This window comes from Heterodontus francisci, chromosome 9 (assembly GCF_036365525.1).
Source record: "Heterodontus francisci isolate sHetFra1 chromosome 9, sHetFra1.hap1, whole genome shotgun sequence".
Taxonomy (NCBI): Eukaryota; Metazoa; Chordata; class Chondrichthyes; order Heterodontiformes; family Heterodontidae; genus Heterodontus; species Heterodontus francisci.
Window position 1 is genome coordinate 118307719 of NC_090379.1, and position 27278 is coordinate 118334996.

A 27278-nucleotide genomic window follows, 5' to 3' on the forward strand; every position below is an offset into this window, starting at 1 on the left:
GGAACGGCGATATAGTTCCAAGTCAGGATGTGTGGCTTGAAAGGGAACTTGCAGGTTGTGGCGTTCCTATGCATCTGCTGCCCTTGTCCTTCTAGGTGGTAGAGGTTGCGGATTTGGAAGGTGCTGTCGAAGGAGCCTTGGTGAGCTGCTGTACTGCATCTTGTAGATGGTACACACTGCTGCCACAGTCTGCCAGTGTTGGAGGGAGTGAATGTTGAAGGTGGTGGATGGGGTGCCAATCAAGCGGCTGCTTTGTCCTGGATGGTGTCGAGCTTCTTGAGTGTTGTTGGAGCTGCACTAATCCAGGCAATTGGAGAGTATTCCATCACACTCCTGACTTGTGCCTTGTAGATGGTGGACAGGCTTTGGGGAGTCAGGAGGTGAGTTACCTGCCGCAGAATTCCCAGTCTCTGACCTGCTCTTTGTAGCCACAGTATTTATATCGCTGGTCCCGTTCAGTTTCTGGTCCCGTTCAGTTTCTGGTCAATGGTAACCCCCAGGATGCTGATAGTGGGGGTTTCAGTGATGGTAATGCCATTGAATGTTGGGGAGATGGTTCAGCTTGCTTGTTGGAGATGGTCATTGCCTGATGCTTGTGTGGCATGGATGTTGCTTGCCAGTTAACAGTCCAAGTCTGAATGATATCCCTGTGGGCATGGACTGCTTCATTATGTGAGGAGTCGCGAATGGTGCTGAACATTGTGCAATCATCAGAACATCCCCACTTCTGACCTTATAATGGAGGAGGGCGGCACAGTGGCGCAGTGGTTAGCACCGCAGCCTCACAGCTCCAGGGACCCGGGTTCGATTCCGGGTACTGCCTGTGTGGAGTTTGCACGTTCTCCCTGTGTCTGCGTGGGTTTTCTCCGGGTGCTCCGGTTTCCTCCCACAAGCCAAAAGACTTGCAGGTTGATAGGTAAATTGGCCATTATAAATTGTCACTAGTATAGGTAGGTGGTAGGGAAATGTAGGGACAGGTGGGGATGTTTGGTAGGAATATGGGATTAGTGTAGGATTAGTATAAATGGGTGGTTGATGTTCGGCACAGACTCGGTGGGCCGAAGGGCCTGTTTCAGTGCTGTATCTCTAATCTAATCTAATCTAATCGAAAGGTCATCAATGAAGCAGCTGAAGATGGTTGGGCCTGGGACACTACCCTAAGGAACTCCTGCAGTGATGTCCTGGGGCTGAGATGATTGGCCTCCAACATCCACAACCATCTTCCTTTGTGTTAGGTATGACTCCAACCACTGGAGAGTTTTCCCCCAATTCCCATTGACTTCAATCTTGCGAAGGCTCCTTGATGTCACACAGAGTCAAATGCTGTCTTGATATCCAGGGTAATTACTCTCACCTCACCTCTGGAATTCAGCTTTTTTGTCATGTTTGGACCAAGGCTGTAATGAGGTCAGGAGCTGAGTAGCCCTGGCCAAGTCGAAATTGAGCATCAGTGAACAGATTATTGCTGAGCAAGTGCCACTTGGTAGCACTGTCGATGACCCCTTCCTCACTTTCCTGATGATCAAGAGTAGACTGATGGGAGGGTAATTGGCCAGGTTGGATTTATCCTGCTTTTCATGGACAGGACATACCTGGGCAATTTTCCGCATTGTTGGGTAGATGCCAGTATTGTAGCTGTACTGGAACAGCTTGGCTAGGGGCACAGCAAGTTCTGGAGCACAAATCTTCAGTGCTATTGCCGGAATATTGTCAGGGCCCATAGCCTTTACAGTATCCAGTGCCTTCAGCCATTTCTTGATATCATCAGGTGTGAATCAAATTGGCTGAAGACTGGCATCTGTGATGCTGGGGATTTCAGGAGGATGATGATGATGTTTGTGGAGCCTTCACCTCCTGTTAGTTCTTTGATTGTCCACCACCATTCACGACTGGATGTGGCAGGACTGCAGAACTTAGATCTTATCTGTTGACTGTGGGATTGCTTAGCCCTGTCTATCGCATACTATTTCTATTGTTTGGCATGCAAGTAGTCCTGTGTAGTAGCTTCACCAGGTTGACACCTCATTTTTAGATATGCCTGGTGCTGCTCCTGGCATGCCCTCCTGCACTCTTCATTGAACCAGGGTTGATCCCTCAGCATGACAGTAATGGTAGTGGGGGATATGCCAGGCCGTGAGATTACAGATTGCAGTTGAATACAATCCTGCTGCTGTCCATTTTTGAGTTGCTAGATCAATTCTGAATCTATTCCATTTAGCACGGTGGTAGTGTCACATAACATAATGGAGGGTATCCTCAATGTGAAGATGGGACTTCAGCTCCACAAGGAGTGTGCGGTGGTCATTCCTAACAACACGGTCATGGATAGATGCATCTGAGACAGCCAGTTAGATTACTGGTGGTGCCACTGACCCTCTCTTCATGATGGACATTGAAATCCCCACCCAGAGTACATTCTATGCCCTTGTCACCCTCAGAGCCTCTTCCAAGTGGTGCTCAACACGGAGGAGTACTGATTCATCACCTGGGGGTGGGGGGGGGGGTGGGTGGGTGGCGGTAGGTGGTAATTAGCAGGAGGTTTCCATGCCCATGTTTGACCTGATGCCATGAGACTTCATGGGGTCCGGAGTCGATGTTGAGGACTCCCAGGGCCACTGCTTCCCAACTGTAGAGCACTGTGTCACCATTTCTGGTGAGTCTGTCCTGCACAGGACATACCCAGGGAGCCTGGGACATTGGTTGTAAGGTATGATTCAGTGAGTAAGACTGCCAGGCTGTTACTTGACTAGTCTGTGGGACAGCTTTCCCAATGTTGGCACAAGCCCCCAGCTATTAGTCATAGAGTATTACAGCACAGAAACAGGCCCTTCGGCCCAAAGCGCCTGCACTGACCATGAAGCACCCGTCCTAACTAATCCCATTTCCCAGCTCTTGGCCCATAGCCTTGTATGCTATGGCTTTTCAAGTGCTCATCCAAATACTTCTTGAATGTCGTGAGTGTTCCTGCCTCTACCACCCCTTCAGGCAGTGTGTTCCAGATTCCAACCACCCTCTGGGTGAAAACATTCTTTCTCGACTCCCCTCTAAACCTCCTGCCCATTACCTTAAATTTATCTCCCCTAGTTATTAATCCCTCCGCTAAGGGAAAAAGTTTCTTCCTATCGATCCTATCAATGCCCCTCATAATTTTGTATACCTCAATCAGGTCCCCCTTCAGTCTTCTCCGCTCCAAGGAAAACAACCTCAGCCTATCCAGTCTGTCTTCATAGCTGAAATGCTCCAGCCCAGGCAACATCCTAATGAATCTCCTCTGCACCCTCTCCAATGCAATCACATCCTTCCTATAGTGTGGTGCCCAGAACTGTACACAGTACTCCAGCTGTGGCCTAACTAATGTTTTATACAGCTCCATCATAATCACAATCTCCTTCATCATTGGGGCGGCACAGTGGCACAGTGGTTAGCACCGCAGCCTCACAGCTCCAGCGACCTGGGTTCAATTCTGCGTATTGCCTGTGTGGAGTTTGCAAGTTCTCCCTGTGTCTGCATGAGTTTCCTCCGGGTGCTCCGGTTTCCTCCCACAAGCCAAAGACTTGCAGGTTGATAGGTAAATTGGCCATTAGCAATTGCCCCTAGTATAGGTAGGTGGTAGGGAAACATATAGGGACAGGTGGGGATGTGGTAGGAATATGGAATTAGTGTAGGATTAGTATAAATGGGTGGTTGATGGTCGGCACAGACTCGGTGGGCCGAAGGGCCTGTTTCAGTGCTGTATCTCTAAAACTAAAACTATAACTTCCCTGCTCTTATATTCTATGCCTCGGCTAATCAAGGCAAGTATCCCATATGCCTTCCTAACCACCATATCTACCTGTGCTGCTGCCTTCAGTGATTTATGGACAAGGTCCCTCTGACCCTCTGTACTCCCTAGGGTCCTACCATCCATTATATATTCCCTTGCCTTGTTAGTCCTCCCAAAGTACATCACCTCACACTTCTCAGGATTAAACTGTATTTGCCACAGCTCTGCCCATCTTACCAGCCCATCTATATTGTCCTGTAGTCTAAGGCTTTCCTCCTCACTATTTACGACACCAGCAATTTTCGTGTCATTTGCGAACTTACTGATCATACCTCCTATATTCACGTCTAAATCATTAATGTACAATACAAACAGCAAGGGTCCCAGCACTGATCCCTGTGGTACACCACTGGTCACAGGCTTCCAATTGCAAAAACAACCCTCAACCATCACCCTCTGCCTCCTGCCACTAAGCCAATTTTGAATCCAATTTGCCAAATTACCCTGGATCCCATGGACTTTTACTTTCTTAACCAATCTCCCGTGCGGGACCTTATCAAAAGCCTTACTGAAATCCATATAGACGACATCAACTCATAACCCTCACCGACACCTCTAGTCACCTCCTCGAAAAATTCAATCAAATTTATTAGTCATTATCTCCCTCTGACAAAGCCATGCTGACTATCCCTGATTAATCCCTGCCTCTCCATGTGGAGATTAATCCTGTCTCAGAAATTTTTCCAATATTTTCCCAACCACTGATGTTAGACCCACCGGCCTGTAATCACCTGGTTTATCCCTGCTACCCTTCTTGAATAATAGTACCACATTCGCTGTCCTCCAATCCTCTGGTACCTCTCCCTGTGGCCAGAGAGGATTCGAAAATTTGTGTCAGAGCTCCCGCTATCTCCTCCCTTGCCTCACATTACAGCCTGGGAAACATCTCATCTGGGCCTGGGGATTTATCCACCTTAAAGCCCGCTAATACAGCTAATATTTCCTCGTTTTCAATGCTAATTTGATCAAGGATATCACAATCCCCTTCCCTGATCACTACACCTACATCGTCCTTCTCCATAGTGAACACAAATCAAAAATAATTGTTCAAAACTTCACCTATGTCCTCCGGTTCCACACACAGATTGCCTCTTTGATCTCTAATAGGCCCCACTTTTCCCCTGGTTATCCTCTTGCCCCTAACATATTTATAAAACGCTTTGGGATTTTCCTTTATCTTGCCTGCCAGTGATTTTTCATGTCCCCTCTTCGCTCTCCTAATTACTTTTTTAAGTACTCCCCTACACTTTCTGTACTCCTCTAGTGCCTCTGCTGTTTTCAGCACTCTGTATCTGCCATAAGCCTCCTTTCTTTTCCTTATCCAATCCTCTATATCCCTTAAATAAAAGCAAAATACTGCGGATGCTGGAAATCTGAAACAAAAACAAGAAATGCTGGATTCACTCAGCAGGTCTGGCAGCATCTGTGGAAAGAGAAGCAGAGTTAACATTTCGGGTCAGTGACCCTTCTTCGGAACCCTCTATATCCCTTGACATCCAGGGTTCCCTTGACCTGTTGATCCTACCCTTCACCTTTACAGGAACATGCTGCACCTGAAACTTCACCATTTCCCTTCTAAATGACGCCCACTGATGTGATGTAGACTTTCCTACAAGAAGCTGCTCCCAGTCCAGTTTGGCCAGATCCTGTTTTATCATTTTGAAATCTGCCTTCCCACAATTCAGTACCTTTATTTCTGGACTGTCATTGTCCTTTTCCATATCTACCTTAAATCTTAGAGTTATGGTCACCATCCCCGAAATGCTCCCCCACTGACAATTCTACCACTTGTCTGGCTTCGATCCCCAGGATTAAGTTCAGTACCGCTCCTCCTCTTGTAGGACACTCTACGTGCTGGCTCAAAAAGCTCTCCTGAATGCACTTGAAGAATTCTGCCCCCTTTAACCTTTTTGCACTAATACTATCCCCTGTAATACAGGGGAATTTGAAATCCCCTACTATTATTACCCTATTATTATTGCACCTCTCTGAGATTTGCCTACATATCTGCTCCTCTATCTCTCCCTGGCTGTTTGGTGGCCTGTAGTATACTTTTTGTTTTTAAGTTCTACCCATATGGCCTCATTAGAGGAACCTTCTAAGATATCATCCCTCCTTACTGCAGTAATTGACTCTTTAATCAACAATGCAATGTCACCTCCTCTTTTACCCCCTCCCCTATTACGTCTGAAGATTCTGTACCCTGGAATATTGAGCTGCCAGACCTGCCCTTCCCTCAACCATGTCTCAGTAATTGCAATAACATCATATTTCCATGTGTTAATCAATGCCCTCAATTCATCTGCCTTACTAGTAAGACTCCATGTGTTAAAATAGATGCAATCCAGCCTTACGTTATTTGCCTGAGCCTTAACAGGTCTACATTTACTCTGACCTCCGGACTGACTTAGCTTCACATTTATATTTGATTGTACATCACCCCCTACTGTGCTTCCACTCTGTATCCCATCCCCCTGACAAATTAATTTAAACCCCCCCCCAACAGCACTAGCAAACCTCTCAGCAAGGATGTTGGTCCTGTTCTGGTTCAGGTGCAACCCGTCCATCTTATACAGATCCCACCTTTGCCAGAAACAGGCCCAGTGATCCAAGAATCTAAAGCCCTCCCTCCTGCACCATTTCCCCAACCATGCATTCATCTGCTCTAACCTATTCATATACTCACTAGCCTGTGGCACTGGAAGAAACCCAGAGATTACAGCCTTTGAGGTCCTACTTTTTAACCTGCTGCCTAGCTCCCTAAATTCTTTTTGCAGGACCTCATCCCTCTTTCTACCTATGTCATTGGTACCAACGTGGACCACGACCTCCAGCTGTGCACCCTCATCCTGCAGAATACCCTGTAGCCGCTCGGTGATATCCATGACCCTTGCATCAGGGAGGCAACATACCATCCTGGAATCACGTCTGCGACCACAGAAACGCCTATCTGTTCCTCTAACCATAGAATCCCCTACCACTATTGCCCTCTTGTCCCTTTTTCTCCATCCCAGCACAGCTGAGGCAGCCATGACATTCCGGTCATGACTCTTGGTGCATTCTCCAGAGGAACCCTCTCCCTCATCAGTACTCAGAACTGAATACCGGTTAGAAAGTGGGATGTCCTCTGTAGACTCTTACACTACCTGCCCTGACTTCTTTGTCCATCCGGCAGCCACCCAGTCACCCACCGACTGTGCTCGCCTAGGCACCAGCTTGATTACCTCCTGAAACGTGCCATCCAGGTAGTCCTCCACCTCGCGGATGCGCCATAGTGACTCCAGCCGCTGAGGAGGACTTTGCAGGGCAAGGTTGTTGTTGCAACATTTGTTGTATCCGGGGCCTAGGTTGATGCCTGGTGGTCCATCCAGTTTTATTCTTATTAAACATTTGCATAGCGGTTTTGGCTTGCGAGGCCATTTCAGAGGGCAGTTAAGAGTCAACCACATTGCTGTGGGTCTGAAGTCACATGTAGGCCAGACCAGGTGAGGATGGCAGATTTCCTTCCCTAAAGGATATTCGTAAACGAGATGGATTTTTACGAGAATCTGGTAGTTTCATTGTTACCATTACTGAGACTAGCTTTTTAATTCCTGATTTATTAATTAATTGTTTATTTAATTAAATAAAATTTATATATTTGATAAATATTTGGGCAGCACAGTGGCGCAGTGGTTAGCACTGCAGCCTCACAGCTCCAGGGATCCGGGTTCAATTCTGGGTACTGTATGTGCGGAGTTTGCAAGTTCTCCCTGTGACCACGTGGGTTTTCGCCGGGTGCTCCGGTTTCCTCCCACAGCCAAAGACTTGCAGGTTGATAGGTAAATTGGCCATTGTAAATTGCCCCTAGTGTAGGGAGGTGGCAGGGAATATGGGATTACGGCAGGGTTAGTATAAATGGGTGGTTGTTGGTCGGCACAGACTCGGTGGGCCGCAGGGCCTGTTTCAGTGCTGTATCTCTAAATAAAAAAAAATAAAAATAAAATACGTAAATGATCCCATGCCACTATTTTAAAAAAACAGCTTGGGGAGTTCTGGCCCATATTTCTCCCTCAACCCACATCTGGTCAGATTATCTGGTCATTATCACCTCGCTGAATGTGGGAGCTTGCTGTGCGCAAATTGGCTGCCATGCTTCCGACATTACAACAGTGACTGCACTTCATTGGCTGTTGAAGCACTTTGGGATGTCCTGGGGTTGTGACAGGCGCCAGAGAAATGCAAGTTCCTCCTCCCTCTTTGGGCAGTATGGGTGTGTGATGCGAGATCATGTTCCAATCAGCATCCTTCCCCCCCAGGAAATGTAGACATTCGAGTGAAGGAGTGATAAAGGGGAGCAGCAGGTGGCTGTGCCCCCAGGTACCATTGTATGTTGTAGGAGGATGAGTAGACATCGTCACTCTACTGCTATCTGCTGCTTTAATCCAGCTCCTCCCAAAATGGACCAATAATTTCCCTGTCATTGGGAGGCAGTGGGTGGGAAGCTTGTGAGATTGACAGGGGCAGGAAGCCAATCAAGCCAGAGGGTGGAGGGCAGGGCTGCTGCAGGGAGCCAGTGAGGGTGGAGGGGAGGAGGAGGAGGAGGGAGAAGGAGGGAGTTTGGTGTCGCTGGCTGAGTGCAGAGAGCCAGAATCATTCCAGAGACAGGAGGCAGCAAGAGTTCGAGTGACATCAGGATCACCCAGCATGGCATCCAAATGTCCCAAATGCGTTAAAACCGTCTATTTTGGTAAGAGTCAGTTATTCCCCTGTTGCGGAGAGTCTGCAATGTGGAATAGGAGAGTCTGGTCTCTATTGATGAAGGGTCTTGGATGATGGGCTCCCAGTTGCACTCACGTTTCCTTTTTTTAAGGCAGTTTTAGTGAGAGACGTTTATTAAGAGATCATTTCAGAATGCGAAGGGCATCTTTCAGACAGCAAGGCGCAGTGGCTGAGTGAGACACTCGCAAACAGGCTGCTTCAATATTCAAACCCAAGGAGCCTGCGATGTATGAGGCGCCTGACTCGCATTTAGTTGAGAGATGCGTTAACAATGTAAATGTACCAAGTGTTTCTGCTGTAGTGTTATTGTGGCTTTTGGACAGCGGCGGTTGGGCTGTTATGTGGAATGGGTGATGTTTGCATGAAAATGTACAGAATCGCCTTTGCAGTTGGGTTTTGTAACTGCTTTGTCGACTGGTGTCTAGGAATAGCTGATACCGACCTGAAACAGACACATGGCACTTGCACCTGCATGAAAAATTGTCATTCATTGAATTGCTGGGCGCCGGGATGGGGTGGGTCTTTATCCCGACAATAGAATCTTCTCTGGGGAATCATCTTCAAAAGGCATAGCGGTGAAGGGGGTTCAGCACCATCAGAGACTGAGAGTGGGGTAGGGCTCTGTTTGTTTGCAATAAGGCGCTTCACATTTATTGAGGGACATTGGGCATCAGAGAAAGCAGTCTGTGTTCATCCAGCCCTTGCTCACTCCTATTGTAATTATTCCATGTGATGGGAATTAAATTATTTTGATAATGGGAGAGTGCCCCAGTTTTCTCTGTGATTAACGAACCATTGATGAAATTGTGTTCAAAAAGGCAATTTCAGATGGCTAAGCAGGGTTTTTAATGATTGATAATTGCTTCGAATCTTGTGGCACAGAAGGAGACCTTTTAGCCCATCATGTCTGTACCAATTCTTTGAAAGAACTATCCAATTAGCCCCACTCCCCTGCTCTTGCCCCATAAGCCGGAATGATTTTTTTTTCTCTTTCCAAGTATTTATCCAATTCCCTTTTGAAAGTTACTATTGAATCTGCTTCCACCGCCCTTTCAGGCAGTGCATTCCAGATCTTAACTTGCTATTTAAAAAAAACTAATTTCCTGTTAGTCACAAGAGGAATTTCAGCTCATGTTGTAACTGAGATTGTATGTGGCACGCTTGCCCTGCTCCCTCCCCATCCCGAACCTCATTATTGGGCAGGATATTTGTGGGTTTTATCTGTCTCTGCTATTAATCATCACTTTCCACACAATTGAACAAATACAGTACACATTCTGATTTAAGTCTACCATTCTACTTTCTGCTAAGTTTCTTGGATGCCTTGGTACAAGTGATTCCTGCACCTATCACAGTCTCTGGATTTTAAGAATATACTGTTCCCATTGGTGGAAGGATTGAGAACCAGAGGACACTAATATAAATTGATTGGAAAAAGAACCAATGGCGACATGAGGAAAAATGTTCTGCAGCGAGAGGTTAGAATCTGGAATGAACTGTCTGAGAGTGTGGTGGAGGCAGGTTCAATCATGGCTTTCAAAAGGGAATTGGATAATTCTGGAGAGAGAGAATTTACAGGGCTATGGGAAAATGGCAGGGGAGTGGGAGTAGCTAAGTTGCTCTTAGAGTCAGCACAGACACGATGGGCCGAATGGCCTCCCTCTGTGCTGTAACTATTCTGTGATATGGAATGAGGGTGGGGTGGATATTGGATATGAACATTTGCTTTGGGCTACAGCCCAGCACCATGAGAGAGCTGAATAAGCGTGAATATAGCTTACATGTAACTGGCAAAAAACCCACAAATAAGATTCTTTCTTAATGTGACGAGTTGGAATTCACTGCCTGAAAGGGTGGTGGAAGCAGATTCAAGAGTAACTTTCATAAGATAAAGGAAAGGCTTGCAGGAAAAAAGAAAAAAAAATGACAGTCTGCCTGAGGTGTCCCTTCCTCCACGCTCCCCAGGGCATTGCCCCTCTCTTCGCCTGATACTCCTGTCCCTGGGGCTTGATTGCAGACTTTAGCCCTTCTGATATTGCCATGCCTGTTACTTGGTAGTCAAATAGATTGAGCAGTGTGGAACCAAACAAATCACTTTCAGCAATTAGACGCAGGATGATGCTAAATTAAATTTCTATGCAATTTTGTACAGCATGCAGAACCTCCTATCGGCTCTATCTGTGTTGGTATGTTACTAACTAGAGAGTCTATTCTGAGACTGCCTCAGCAATCTCGTTTCATCCATGCCATAATAACAACTGTCATTCACCTAAAGGTACTTCCTGTTCTATGGTATATATTGTTTGCACTATGTAGATACATAGACACAATCTGTGTGTATAATATTTATATATATAATGTATATATGTGTATATATAGATATATATCTGTGTGTAGATATATTAAAAGTCTTGTAGACAGCATGCACTTTCTGAGTCACACTTTGCCTCTGATATTTTTCCCATTACACTTTCTCCGTCACTCTCTTTTGCACCTATTGTTCCCAAACCAGTTGAGCTCGCCATGAGCAGCTCCATAGGCAAACTGCTCTGTTAAAAATAATTCCTTAGTTCAGGGTCAGAACCAGTCTCTCATGCTCACATCTCTGTCCTGGGATTGCTGCAGTGTTCCAGTGAACATCAATGCAAGCTCGAGGAACAGTACCTCATTTACCGATTAGGCACACTACAGCCTGCCACGCTGAACATTGAGTTCAATCATTTCAGAGCATGACGGGCTCCATTTTACTTTTATTTTCAGTTATTTTTTTTTGTTTTCCTTTATTTTATATATTTTTTTGATTATTTTATTTTATTTCATCTTAGTTTGTTCAGTTTGCTTACCCACTTTTTTTTCCCATGTTTGTACTTGCGGCTGTTCAATTTTCAGTCCAATAACACTCTATCTGTACTAATGCTTTGTCTTTCAACACACCATTAACATATTGTTTGCCTTTGCTCCACGAGCTTCTGGTCAGCTGTTCTGTGACCCTGTCCTATTTACACCTCTCCTTTGTTATGTCTTGCCCCACCTCCGCTTTACTTGCTTACAACCTTTGACATTTCTAATATTTGCCAGTTCTGAAGAAGGGTCACTGACCCGAAACGTTAACTCTGCTTCTCTCTCCACAGATGCTGCCAGACCTGCTGAGTATTTCCAGCATTTCTTGTTTTTATTTCAGATTTCCAGCATCCGCAGTATTTTGCTTTTATTTTAGCGTTTAATTCTCTTCCAGGAATGCCTACCTTGAAGTTCTGCTCTTCTCTCCGACGGGATTTTCGTTTGTCTCTTTTACCTTGTTCACCTTCATTGCTTTCTATTTCCCTCCTGGTGTTTGATAAAGTATCTACCAAAACTCGTTTTCACAGCCACATCTCCTTCCTCAGTGACTGTTTCCGGCTCTGACTTATTCCACGTGGATTCCAACTGCAGTTTCACTCATCATGTTTTGAATCCACCCAGCATTACAGGTATCTCCGAGAAATACAACGTTCCTCGGGCTGCTGTTCTCGCCGCATCCTGAGATCCACACTCAGTGCTATGTGCCGCCACATGTACACACTGAACCTCTCTCCAGCAGCACTGCCTCACCTTATCTCAAAGCTGTTCTACTCCGCAGTTTCATTTCATTCTTCGTCTCATCCGATGCATTGACAAAAAACTTCTTTTCTTCCTTTCAGGTGTTAAGGAACGCAAGCTCCAGCAGCTGATGGGGACTAATGCCCCTCCAGATCCTCCTTCCGCTTTACTTCCCTCTGACCCCACCCCTTCTGATCTGACTCCTTGCCGTGTATTCACTATACACTCTGTCCTTCCCCTCTCTGACGCTGAAATTTCTGTACTCAGCAAAGGACTCAGTTTTATCCCGTTATTCTGCCACCTCAATGAATTTCATGTTCGGCATGATGTTGAGCTCTTCTTCCGTCACCTTCGCCTCCGGGCTCACTTCTTTGACCAGGAGTCCTCCCCACCGACCAGCGGACCCATTCATCCGCTTCCAGCATTCCCCCTCTACCTGGACCTCTCTGTCGGGCCTCTTACCCGCTCTTGATCTTTTCATTGAAAACTGTCAGCGCGACATTGGTCCTCTCAATTTCTCTGCCCTCCTCACCCACTCTAATCTGCCCCCCTCTGAAGTTGCCGCACTCCGTTCTCTCAAGTCTAACCCCGACATTGTCATCAAACCTGCAGACAAGGGTGGTGCTGTTGTTGTATGGCGTACCAACCTCTACCTTGCAGAGGCTCAGCGTCAACTCTCAGACATTTCTTCCTACCTCCCTCTGGACCATGACCCCACCACCGAACATCAAGCTACTGTCCACAGAACTGTCACTGACCTCATCTCCTCTGGAGATCTTCCCTCTACAGCTTCCAACCTCATAGTCCCACAACCCCGGGCAGCCCGCTTCTATCTCCTTCCCAAAATCCACAAACAGGACTGTCCCGGCAGACCCATTGTTTCAGCCTGTTCCTGCCCCACTGAACTTATGTCTTCCTATCTTGACTCTATCTTTTCTCCCCTGGTCCAGTCTCTTCCCACCTACATCTGTGACTCTTCTGATGCCCTACATCATTTTGACAATTTCCAGTTTCCTGGCCCTAACCGCCTCCTCTTTACTATGGACGTCCAATCTCTCTACACCTCCATCCCCCACCAGGATGGTTTGAGGGCTCTCCGCTTCTTCCTTGAACAGAGGCCCAACCAGTCCCCATCCACCACCCCCCTCCTCCGCCTGGCTGAACTTGTTCTCACATTGAACAACTTCCCCTTCAACTCCACTCACTTTCTTCAAGTAAAATGTGTTGCTATGGGTACCCGCAGGGGTCCTAGTTATGCCTGTCTTTTTGTGGGATATGTCGAACATTCCTTGTTCCAGTCCTACTCAGGCCCCCTCCCCCAACTCTTTTTTCGGTACATTGATGACTGTATCGGTGCCGTTTCCTGCTCCCGCCCCGAACTGGAAAACATTATCAACTTTGCTTCTAATTTCCACCCTTCTCTCACCTTTACATGGTCCATCTCCGACACTTCCCTTCCCTTCCTCGACTTCTCTGTCTCCATCTCTGGGGATAGGTTGTCTACTAATATCCATTATAAGCCCACCAACTCCCACAGCTACCTCGACTACACTTCTTCACACCCTGCCTCCTGTAAGGACTTCATTCCATTTTCCTAGTTTCTCCGTCTCCGACGCATCTGCTCTGATGATGCTACCTTCCATGACGGTGCTTCTGATATGACCTCCTTTTTCCTCAACCAAGGATTCCCCCCAATGTGGTTGACAGGGCCCTCAACCGTGTCCGGCCTATTTCCAGCACCTCTACCCTCACCCCTTCCCCTCCCTCCCAGAACTATGACAGGGTTCCCCATGTCTTCACTTTCCACCCCATCAGGCTCCATATCCAAAGAATCATCCTCCGCCATTTCCGCCACCTCCAGCTGATGCCACTACCAAATGCATCTTCCCCTCCCTTCCCTTGTCAGCATTCTGAAGGGATCGTTCCCTCCATGACACCCTGGTCCACTCCTCCATTACCCCCACCACCTCGTCCCCTTCTCATGGTACCTTCCCCTGCAATCGCAGGAGATGTAATACCTGCCCATTTACCTCCTCTCTCCTCACTATCCCAGGCCCCAAACACTCCTTTCAGGTGAAGCAGCAATTTACTTGTGCTTCTTTCAATGTAGTATACTGTATTCGCTGCTCACAGTGTGGTCTCCTCTACATTGGGGAGACCAAGCGCAGACTGGGTGACCGCTTTGCGGAACACCTCCGCTCAGTCTGCAAGCAAGACCCCGAGCTTCCGGTTGCTTGCCATTTCAACACTCCCCCCTGCTTTCATGCTCACATCTCTGTCCTGGGATTGCTGCAGTGTTCCAGTGAACATCAACGCAAGCTCGAGGAACAGCATCTCATTTACCAATTCGGCACACTACAGCCTGCCAGACTGAACATTGAGTTCAATAATTTCAGAGCATGACGGGCCCCCCATTTTACTTTTATTTTTAGTTATTTTTTTATTTTTCCTCTTTTTTAATATATATTTTTTTGTTTATTTTATTTTATTTCATCTTAGTTTGTTCAGTTTGCTTACTCACTTTTTTTTTCATGTTGTACTTGCAGCTGTTCAATTTTCAGTCTGTTAACACCCTATCTGTACTAATGCTTTGTCTTTCAACACACCATTAACATATTGTTTGCCTTTGCTCCACAACTATTCTGTGACCCTGTCCTATTTACACCTTCTCCTTTGTTATTTCTTGCCCCACCCCCGCTTTACTTGCTTCTAACCTTTTACATTTCTAATATTTGCTTCCAGCATTTCTTGTTCTTATTTCAGATTTTTAGCATCTGCAGTATTTTGCTTTTATTTATGTCAGAACCAGTCTGTTGGATGCTCCTGGTGCCTGCTCTTCATTTTTTGTTGTTGCATTTTTCAGCAAAAGAGCAGGGATGTGGGGAGGTGGTGGTGTAGTGGTATTGTGACTGGACTCATAACCCAGAGACTGAGGGTGTTGCTCTCAGGACATGGGTTCCAATCCCACTACAATAAAAGGCTGAATTTAAACTGAGATAAGGAGAAATTTCTTTACCCAGAGAGTGGTGAGCCTGTGGAATTCGCTACCGCAGAAAGCGGGTGAAGCCAAAACATTGTATGTTTTCAAGAAGGAGTTAGATATAGCTCTTGGGTCTAAAGGGATCAAAGGGTATGGGGAGAAAGCAGGAACAGGTTACTGAGTTGGATGATCAGCCATGATCATAATGAATGGCGGAGCAGGTTCGAAGGGCCGAATGGCCTACTCCTGCTCCTATTTTCTATGGATCAGCACATCGCTTAATAAACACACTAATAGTGATCCCTGCTGGGGTGGGATAAATCAGCAAGAGTGCAGGTTTTGCACAGTGTAACAGTGCCCAATTAACTGAATACTCTCACTTTTTACACAGTGATTTGGCTGTAAATAACAATGCTCTTGGGGAACCATGCAGAGTTCAAAATCTAGCAAGGCAGCAGCTCTTAAAGAGCTGCAGCAAACCATTAGGGGAGAAGTTCTGATGACAGAAAAATGGAGTCATGCGGAGTGTGGAGGAAGCAAAGGGCCAACTAGAGAATGTAGCCATTTCAAATTGTCAGGTATTCTCTGACTTTTATTATTATTATTCTCTGCATTATTTAAATGTACAAATGCCACAAGAAGTTTTCTGCCTCAGTTTATTTTGTGATTTTTCGATCCACTATCTGAGTAATTTGAAACATGATGTGGTGAGTATTGTATGTTTGGGAGGAACAGGTGATTTGGACCTATGGTTCCCAAAGCTCTCCAGCACTGGGGTTTTCCTCCCCTCATGTCTGGGTCTGGTGTAGACTCATTAATAGAGATTGATTACAGTGATCAGTCAATAACTCCATTATCATTGTAACATGTGACTACCAGGATGGTGGAAGGTGAACGGACCTTTCTTCATCCAGTAATCCCCATGTTGCTCGGAGACTGACTCTGTTATTGTAGGAGTTTGGGTCAAACACCACCTAGTGAGTTCATCAGCCACAGAAATTGGATGTATGGGAGTCGGGACATTGGCCAACTGAAACCAAGACAGATGGTAGATTTATGTACTTTTTTTGCAAGGTATCAGCTGTGGCTCAGTCGGTAGCACTCTCCCCACTGAGGCAGAATGTTGTGGGTTCAAGTCCCACTCCAGTGATATAAGCACAAAATCACACTGAGATGGGGAGTTGCTGAGTATTCGTGTCTGACCTCTGTATTGTTGGGTTACTAGCCCATTATATCTGCTTCCTTTCCAGACCAGCAATGTTTTCCTTTGGGGTAGTGAACATTTTCAGAGGTTATGAGGGGGCCCTGAAGGCTTTATGCTAAGGGAGGGGGTCTTGAGGAATGAGTCAATTTAAAGAGCTTTTTTACAGTATGTCCATATTGGCAGGATTTGCCCAGGAGTGTGTTAATGTTTACAGGGGCTCCCTGAGAGTGTGCAAATATTTGGGGTGGGAAGGGGTGTCCCAGGAGGCGTATCAGGATTTACAGGGTATCCCGGGAGGCGTGTCAGGGTTTACACGGGCTGCCTGGGAGTGGGTCCCCCACAAAGAGCAGTTTGAAAACCACTAATTTAACACTGTAACCAGAGATTTTTACCTTCCCCAACATTGCTTACACTTGTCACTGCAGTCAGTGGGAAGCTGCAGCCTCGTTGTTGAAACACAGCTGTAGTTATTTTGACCAGTACAATGAAATGCTGCGTCAATTAACATGGAACTGAGGGGGAAGAGGAAAAAAAAGTGAACTTAACTCTTCTCAGTGGGCAGCACTCCTGCCTCTGAGTCAGAGGGTCCTGGGTTCAAACCCCACACCAAAGATTTGAGCATAAAATCCAGGGTGACACTTCAGGGATCCCAACCATGACCAGGTAAAGGCAATTCAGGGATGTCACATGATCAGATATCACGTGGTTGGAATGTCACATGGTCAGATTGTCACATGGCCCAATCCAACCAGAGTTGGCAAGACAGCCTTTTGCAAATCATATGACTCTCATCAGATTAATTGAAGCTCCTCTGTTTTGAATGTTTAAGCCAAGACTCCCAGGCTTTTTGAAGAGTAAGCACATTCTGTGTTTATTACCAGTGTTTTGTAGCCATGGTAACCAAGCAGAGCACAAACAGGTGGTTTCAAATTTTTGCTTTGGGTGTGGGCGCAGAGAGAGCTGTTACCAGGGCACCGAGTCCTGAACATGTTAAACTTTGAACCTCTGCAGTGAACCATTAGGAACAAAACACTTGGGTTGAGGGAGGATGATAGAGAGAAAAAGGAAGACTTGTATTTCTAAAGTGCCTTTCACAACCTCAGGCTGTCTCAAAACACAATGGCATATTTTTCATGTGCAGTGGCTGTTGTAATGTAGGAAATGTGGCTGCCAGTTTGTGCACAACAACCCCTCCCCATCCCCCACATGCAGCGATGTGGTAATGACAGGATAATCTGTTTTTGTAATGCTGGGCTGAGGGTTAAATATTGGCTAGGACACCCGGCATAACTCCCCTGCTCTTCTTCAAAATAGTGGCCAGGGGATCTCTTGCGTCTACCTGAGAGGGCAGACATAGCCTCAGTTTAAAGTCTCATCTGAAAAACAGCACAGCATTTCCTCAGTACTGCCCTGGTGGGTTAGCCAGATTGTTCATAGTCCATGGAGTGGGTCTTGAACCCATGACTTTCTAGCTCTGAAAGTGGGAGTGCTACCCATTGACCAGTGTTCCCAAAACAGAGGACTGAATTTTATGGGCCTCCTAGGATCGGGAATGGACATGTGGGGCCTATAATATTGCGTTGGGGGAGGCAGGGGAGCGGCGTGCCTGTCATCTTCCCCGCTTTTGTGGCATTCCAGGGCCCCTGGAGTGCCCCACTGGCAGCGATCACAGCCAGCTCTGGAGGCGGGAACTCATCCCTTAAAGGGACGGCATCCCCGATGGTGGGCAGTTAATTGGCTGCCCATCATGGAATTGCAACAGGTCCAATGGAGGGCCGAGGTGGGGTCTCATCCCACCTTCCAGCCTGCCGATGGGACCCCCGTCGCCAGAATAAAATTCAGCCCTGCGTTTCTTATATTAGAAGTTTCACAGCATATGTTAATGGTGTTATATAAATGTAGGGATTCTGTTGCCAGTCACGTCAGAGAGAGGGTGTTCACCAGCTGAATGTGGAAATGGATTCACTTTGTCACGCATTTACTGATACACCAGCACAGACACACTGGAGAGAGACCGTTCAGATACCTCACACTTGCAAAGGGACTTACAGTTTTCCCACCTGTTAACATCTTAGCTTTCAAACTTCAAAGGATTTGATGCAGTGCTCCATGGAGAGCTGACATGGACTCGATGGGCTGAATGGCCTTCTTCTGTGCAGCAAATAACTCTAACCTGTAAACCTGACTATTCCACTACACTCTTGACCGATCTCTCATTTTCCACTCTTCATAAACTTTACCTTAGCTGAAGCTCTGCTGCCTGTGTCCTTACTCACACCAAGGCCTGTTCATCCATCACCCCTGTGCTCACTGACCTACACTGGCTCCTAGTGAAGCAAAGCCTCGCTTTTAAAATTCTCATCCTTGTTTTCAAATTCCACCATGGCCTCACCCCTCCCTATCTCTGTAATCTCCTCCAGCCCCACAACCCTCCAAGATGCCTACTAATTCTGTCTCCTTGCAGGTGCAAAGCATGCCAATTTCAACCTTCCGCTAATCATCCAGTCACGGCTTCATGCTGCAACAAACTAGGCTGCAACATGACAGTCAGACACAGCACAGGAATCTTAGCAGAGAATCATCGAATCAGAAAACATAGAAGAATGCCATTCAGCCCATCATACCTGTGCTGGCTCTTTGAAAGAGCTATCCAATTGTAACACTCCCCTGCTCTTTCCCCAAAGCCCTGCAAATTTTTCCCATTCAAATATTTATCCTTTTGAAAGTTACTACTGAATCTGCTTCCACCACTCCTTTCACACAGTGCTCTCCAGATCACAACAACTCAATATGTAATTTTTTTTCTTCATCTCCCCTCTGGTCCTTTTGCCAAACATCTTAAATTTGTGTCCTTTGGATATCAATCCTCTTGCCAGTGGAAACTGTTTTTCCTGATCTACCCTGTCAAGACTCCCCATAATTTTGAATGGCTTTCCTGAATTTCCCCTTTACCTTCTCTGCTCTAAGGAGAACGTTTCCAGTTTCTCCAGTCTCTCCACACACCTGAAGTCCCTCACCCCTCTACACCCTCTCCAAGGCCTTGACATCCTTTTTAAAGTGGTACCTAGAATTGGACACAATATTGCAACTGCGGCTTTACCACTGTTTTATAAAGGTTTAGCATAAATTAATATTACTAAAAAAAACCATGCCTGTAGTTTTGAAAACAAAAATTGGCAGTAGAATGGGAGAAAAGAATTGCCTCCAATAAAGAGTAAAAACTCAGACAAGAAGATCACAACCCAAAAATCCTGAAGACTAGTTTGCAAATGATTTCAAGGCACCAACGGTCTCCCGACAGTTTCTTTTTATTTAAAATTCCTGCCAGTCACCACAACCCACTGACTGACCCTGTTGGAATTATACCAGAGATATTTATCCGGTCACAAATTTAATTTATATCCTCCACCAAATTCTTTATTTGCTGTGATTTGTAACTTATCATTGAAACTGGAAACATCCTAACACTCTTAAAGTGCCAGTAGGAGTTGTGAGTTTAGAAGATTAAGAGTTGATCTAATTGAGGAATTGGAAATGATAGAGATTCAACAGGGTAGATAGTGAGAAAATATTTCCTCTGGTTGGAGAATCCAGAAAAGGGGGATAACCTTAAAATTAGAGTTAGGTCGTTCAGGAGTGATATAAGGAAGCACTTCTTCACACAAAGGGTAGTGGAAATCTGGAACTCTCTCTCTCCCCAAAACGCTGTGCTTAATGGCGGTCAATTGTAGCTTTCAAAACTGAGATTGAGTGATTTTGTTTTTTGTTAGATAAGGGTATGAAAGCTGATGGAATCAAAGTGGGCAGATGGAGTTAAAATACAAATCAATCATGAACCAACTAAATAACAAAACAGGCTCGTGGTGCTGAATGGCCTCCTGTGCTCCACACCAACCGATAAAAACTGCCATGAAATCTAGAATGGATTAAATCTGAAATGTCGAGGTTACGTTCCAAGGCTAGCTTTTTCTGTCTGGTCCATTAATGATTATGGGTTATAATGATATAAACCCAGATTTTAATCCAATGCATCCATTGTTATTAGGGGATGGGTGAGTTTGGGTCAGACACTAGTTTTCATCCTGCTCAAATGCAGTTCCTTTGAAAGTGGTAGGGTATAAATCTGGTGTCCTGGTGCAATCCTGCCCATTCTGCTGGACCACAGCAATCAGAGGGTCCCCATGCTGCCTACTAGCAGTGCAGCTAAAGGTCTCTCATATCCATTTCCATCCTCCACTTCCCCATCCCAGCACAAGACCTGCCAGGGGCAAGAAGGTAGACTGCCTCACACCAATGGTTTAGGCCATTGAGGCAGCTCTTATCTCCTAAATCCTGTTGCTGTATTTCACACATTCCATCACTCAATCTTAAGAAGACAACCTGGCCTTAGGCCTGGCTACACAAAGCATCCCACGCTCAGCAGAAAGCTGTTTCAACTTGTCATGTACTGATTTCACAACTAGCCCTGGGTAACGAGGTATGCAGGTACTCACGTTCCCACATCTATCATTGTCTGCAACTCACCAGCTTGATGACGATGAGGTCTGAGCTACGTACCCTCTAATTTCTTTATGTAGTGTGATGGCGAAATGCTTAAGTGCACAAGCCTTTAAATTCTTTTGTGCAACCAGGCACACACGTTAGCTTCAAAGGGACAACTTGTGTGCAGCTTATGGGGGAACATTTGGTTTGCTTATGAGGCCGTGTGGCTGCACAGCTTACAGGTAACATTGGGCTGAGACCCAAGATTGGTCTGCTCGAATTTCTAACTCAATAATATTTGGTTGATTGGATCTCAGGAACAAGATAACATGCAACCATTGGCATAAGTTTCACAGGAACTGTAGGAGGTCATGACTGCAGCAGTTGAAGATGGCAGCTCACTATCACCTCAAGGGAATTAGGGACGAGCAACAAATGCTGGCCTTGCAGCAAATCCCACATTCCATGAACGGATATAAAAATTCCACCCTGTGTAATTCCATGATTGAAATCCTAGTTCCCATTCACAATCTTTATAGTCTTATTTTATATACATTAAAGCAACTCAAAACATGGTGACAACATGATTACCTAGCAACAGCGAGGATATTTGTAAATAATAACTGTGTACTGGAATTGTTTATTAGTGTAACCCATGGTGACGACCATGCCTTCTTGCCAACTTAAAGGTCCTCTGTTTTCTCAGCCGAAATAACAACTTCAGGCTTCAGAAACTCATTCAGGCAAGTCCTTGCTATTTGCTTAATGCTGAGATCATCGCTAATTGACTTTTTTAATGAAATGATTTATTTACTTAGCATTCTGCCATCTTACTGAGCCTGTCAAAGCTTTGCTTATCAACAGTAGCTTAGTCTTTTGTTAGTCACTTTGTGTCAGCCGTAGCTCCATGGGTAGCACGCTTGCCTCTTATTTTTTATTCGTTCGTGGGACGTGGGCATTGCTGACCAGGCCAGCATTTATTCGTCATCCCTAATTGCTCTTGAGAAGGTTGAGAAGGTGGGCTTCTTGAACCGCTACAGTCCATGTGGGGTAGGTACACCCACAGTGCTGTTAGGAAGGGAGTTCCAGGATTTTGACCCAGTGACAGTGAAGGAACAGCAGTTCCAAGTCAGAATGGTTTGTGGCTTGGAGGGGAACTTGCAGGTGGTGGTGTTCCCATGCATCTGCTGCCTTTGTCCTTCTAGGTGGTAGAGGTCGCGGGTTTGGAAGGTGCTGTCAAAGGAGCCTTGGTGCATTGATGCAGTGCATCTTGTAGATGGTACACACTGCTGCCACTGCGTGTCGGTGGTGGAGGGAGTGAATGTTGAAGATGGTGGATTGGCGTCAGAAGACTGGGGCTTCATGTTCCCTTTCAGAGACTTGAGCTCATAATCTAGGTTGACACTCCCAGTGCTTTTGCTTCAAATACATGGTATGTTTAACTTGCAGTAAGCATGACTTTGTAACCAGACTCTAACATAAACGGTTGCTGCCTTTTGGCCACGTTTTCTGATTGGCTGAATTAAATGTGGGTTGGGTTAAGTGGTGGGAACTGTACTGTCAGACCAAACTTGCCATTCTCTGCCCAAGTGCAACCAGCCTTGGAATCAATGCCCACAACACACGACAGTATCCACAACCTGTAAGAGGCACTAGGGTTAATTTGACGCTACCAGGCGGCTCCCTCTACATGTCATTGAGAGAGTTGGACTGCATTTCCACTACAGTCAGCATTTTGGTGTTGTTGTCTTTGATCTGTTGGCAGAGGGAGCTCAGTTACTCGAGGGTTTTTTGTAGGACTGAGTACACTGACGTGAGTCACGGTATGTCATCAGTATGAATGACTATCACAGTGAGGCATTCCTGTTTCCCATATACATGCTGTTTATTTGCCTCATATACAGGTGGGGAGACGGCTAAAAATAGCACCTTCGGCATCGTTCAGGCCCACCTGAAACTGCCCAAACTAATTGAACTCGGAGTGAGATAAAAGCACTAAAGTGATTACCTATCAGTAGAATAGGCTCAGTGGGTTCAAATTCAACCTTACATCAGAAATAAGGTTGGAAGTTCATTCTATTGGCCCAAATTCAGCTGCTCAGAGAAACACAGGCATTTGAGGAGGCCAAACAGCCCCCTCAAGCCTGTTCCACCATTCAATTAGATCGTAGCTGGTCTGTATCTTAACTCCAGTGTGTCTTCTATCTGCAGCCCTACCTGTTGCTCCAATGTTCTAAACTGGTTGTAAAATTAACCCTCGAACTAAAGAACTCAAACAACCAAATCCAAGAATATCTAACCTCAACTAATAAGCTTTGGCACAGTGGTAGCAATCTTGCCTCTGAACTGGACTTGAGCATAAAATCGATGCTGATACTCTCAGTATAGTACTAAGGGAGTGCTACATTGTCAGAGGTGCCATCCATTGAATAAGGTGTTAAACCAAGGCCCTGTCTGCCCTCTCAAGTGGGTGTAAAAGATCCCAGGGCACTATGGAAAGAAGAGAAGCGAAATCTCGATATTTACCCCACAACTAACATCACTGAAAAAGATTATCTGGTCATTATCACATTATAGTTTATGGGAACTTGCTGTGCTCAAATTAGCTGCCATGTTTCCTACATTAAAACAGTGACTATACTTTAAAAGTATTTCATTGGCTGTAAAGGACTTTGGGACATTCTGAGGTTCTGAAAGGTGCCATATAAAGACTTGCATGCCAAAATCTCTCCTCACTCACTACAAACTCCCTGGTAACACAAAAGGAATTCCTCAAACAAAGTGAGCAATGTGAACACACTTGATAATCACCATCATACAAATAACAGCACTGGATGATCCAATTTATGGAACAGGCCAGTTACTGAATTCCCCTGCAGTTCTCTTGCTTGTTATAGAACATAGAACATAGAACATACAGCACAGAACAGGCCCTTCGGCCCACAATGTTGTGCCGATCCTTTGTCCTCTGTCAAGGACAATTTAATCTATACCCCATCATTCTCCTTTATCCATATACCTATCCAAAAGCCTTTTGAAAGTCCCTAAAGTTTCTGACTCAACAACTTCCCCGGGCAAGGCATTCCATGCCTCGACCACTCTCTGGGTAAAGAACCTTCCCCTGACATCCCCCTTATATCTCCCACCCTTCACCTTAAATTTATGACCCCTTGTAACGCTTTGCTCCACCCGGGGAAAAAGTTTCTGACTGTCTACCCTATCTATTCCCCTGATCATCTTATAAACCTCTATCATGTCACCCCTCATCCTTCTCCTTTCTAATGAGAAGAGGCCTAGAATGTTCAGCCTTTCCTCGTAAGACTTATTCTCCATTCCAGGCAACATCCTGGTAAATCTCCTCTGCACCCTCTCCAAGGCTTCCACATCCTTCCTAAAATGAGGCGACCAGAACTGCACACAGTACTCCAAATGAGGCCTTACCAAGGTCCTGTACAGCTGCATCATCACCTCACGGCTCTTAAATTCAATCCCTCTGCTAATGAACGCTAACACCCCATATGCCTTCTTCACAGCCCTATCCACTTGAGTTGCAACTTTCAATGATCTATGCACATAGACCCCAAGGTCTCTCTGCTCCTCCACATGCCCAAGAACCCTACCGTTAACCCAGTATTTTGCATTCATGTTTGTCCTTCCAAAATGGACGACCTCACACTTTTCAGGGTTAAACTCCATCTGCCACTTTTCAGCCCAGCACTGCAACCTATCCAAGTCCCTTTGCAGACGACAATAGCCCTCCTCGGTATCCACAACTCCACCAACCTTTGTATCATCTGCAAATTTACTGACCCACCCTTCGACTTCCTCATCCAAGTCGTTAATAAAAATCACAAACAGGAGAGGACCCAGAACTGATCCCTGCGGCACGCCACTGGTAACTGGGCTCCAGGCTGAGTATTTACCATCTAAGACCACTCTCTGCCTTCTATCAGTTAGCCAATTCTTAATCCAACTGGCCACATTCCCCACTATCCCATGCCTCCTGACTTTCTCCATAAGTCTACCATGGGGGAGTCTATTATGTTCAATGTCAGCTTATCTCTGAGTCAGACAATCATGGGTTTGAGCACTGCTCCAGAGACTTGAGTGCAATCTGCAGTAACACTTGCAGTAGCTGCACTGAGGCAGCGCTACACTGGCAGTGGTGGTGTTTTTTGGATGAGATGTGAAATTGCATCTCAGTCTGCTCTCTCATGTGGATGCAAAAGAGAAAAATGGCGTGATAACACAGAAAAGATAGAGTTCTCCCCAGTGTCCTAGCTAAAATTGATCCCTCAACCAACATCGTTAAACATTACCTGGTCATTCTCATTTTACTGTTGGTAGGACTATGCCTACCCTGCATCATGAACAAGCATAGGGCCACAATCAATGATTCTGAGACAGGTTGTCTCTGTGAGGTCAGGTGGCGTACATCAGCTTTTACACCTCTTCCTCCCGACCACTGCCCAATGGAAAAGAGTTGAGATTTTTACTGACAGGTGGGAAGTGGTATCGGTGATTTCCACTTTTCACCTCACCTGACCCCAGATATTGTTTTTAAAATAGTGTTTTGGTCCCTGAGTGTTTTAAGGGTCAAATAAATAGACAAACGACAGGTTTTCTCATAGGTTACAAAAAAGATAAATATTTATTTTTACACAATAACTGAAAAATATTTGCTACTTCACCCACTCACGCATTCGCCCATATACACACACACAAGAGAGTAGAGGGTAACATTCATTTAGAGTGCAATTGTTGTAAAAGAGGTCGTTGTTTTAAAAACCATTTTGAAGCTTTTTGGGAGGAAATCTTTCAGTGGTGCAGGCCTGAATGTTCTTTGTCTTTGTCACTGGCTCCTTGTGGCTAAGCCTCAATCTGAAGTCGATGGTGGAAATCCTGGTTCACTTTCACAGATGGTGTGTTCCAATGTCACCTTGCAATTTCTCTGCTCCAGTAGATAAAAGATGTTGTCAGCAGAGTTCCTGTTTATCTGGAAATGTCTCACAGCTGTTCTGGCTGGAAAAGGCTTTGTCTGTCTGTTCTCCCCTCTCTCTCCAGAATTGTTACAGCACAGAAGGAGGCCATTTGGCCCATCATGTCTGCATCAGTTCTCCAAGTGAGCAATTCACTTTGTGCGATTTCCCTCGCCTTCTCCCTGGAACCCTGTACATTCTTCCTTTTCAGGTAAATATCTAATTCCCTTTTGAATGCCTTGATTGAATCTGCCTCCTCCATAACCTCTGGCAGTGCATTCCAGATCCTAACCACCCGCTGCATGAAAAAGTGCTTCCTGATGTGTCATTGTTGCTTTTGCCAAATACTTTAAATCTGTGCCCTCTGGTTCTTGATCCTTTCATGAGTGGGAACAGTTTTTCCTCATCTGCTCTCACCAAGGAAAACAGTCCCAACTTCTCCAATCTATTTCAGTAAATGAAGTTCCTTATCCCGGAACCATTCTCAAGAATCTTTTCTGCACTCTCTCAAATGCCTTCAAATCTTTCCTTAAATGCAACGCCCTGAACTGGACACAATCCTCCAGTTGGGCCAAACCAGTGTTTTATACAAGTTTAACATAACCTCCTTGCTTTTGTACTCTATGCTCCTATTAATAAAGGCTTTCTGCTTTATTTACATCTCATCCAGCCCTGGTGCCTGTTCTGATGAAAGGTCACAGACCTGAAACGTTACCTCTGCTTCTCTCTCCACAGTTGCTGCCAGACCTGTTGCATATTTCCGGCACTTTCTCTTTTTATTCCAGCAACTACAGGCCAGTCAGTTTAACTTCGGTGGTGGGGAAACTTCTAGAAACAATAAGTCGGGACCAAATTAAGAGTCACATGGACAAATGCGGGTTAATTAAGGGAAGCCTGCACGGACTTGTTAAAGGAAAATCATGTTTAACTAACTTGCTGGAGTTTTTTGAAAAGGTAACAGAGAGGATTGATGAGGGTGATGTGAGGTACATGGACTTGCAAAAAACATTTGATACAGTGCTACACAACAGACCTGTGAGCAAAGTTATAGCTCATGGAATAAAAGGGACGGTAGCATCATGGGATATGGAATGGCTGAGTGACAGGAAACAGAGAGTAGTGGTTAATGGATGTTTTCTGGGCTGGAGGAAGGTTTGTAGTGGAGTTCCCCAGGGATCAGTATTGGGATCCTTGCTCTTCCTGGTATATATTAATGACCTAGACCTTGGTGTACAGGGCACAATTTCCAAATTTGCAGATGATACAAAACTTGGAACAATTAGAACAATTGTGAACTGTGAGGAGGATATTGTAGAACTTCAAAAGGACATAGACAAGTTGGTGGAATGGGCAGACAGGTGGCAGATGAAGTTCAATGCAGAGAAATGTGAAGTGATTCATTTTGGTAGGAAGAAATGGAGAGACAATATAAAATAAAGAATACAATTCTAAAGTGGGGTAGGAGCAGAG

General features: G+C 45.5%; 1 protein-coding gene across 1 annotated transcript in view; it reads left to right on the forward strand.

Annotated features, from left to right (window-relative positions):
* Positions 1-8463: 8463 nt before the first annotated feature.
* LOC137374017 (cysteine-rich protein 1-like) overlaps positions 8464-27278 on the forward strand; it is a 48243-nt gene continuing 29428 nt past the window's right edge. Inside the window, exon 1 of the mRNA XM_068039786.1 lies at positions 8464-8552. Coding sequence (XP_067895887.1) covers positions 8510-8552 — 43 coding nt within the window. The 5' untranslated portion in view covers positions 8464-8509. The remainder of the gene's footprint in view (positions 8553-27278) is intronic.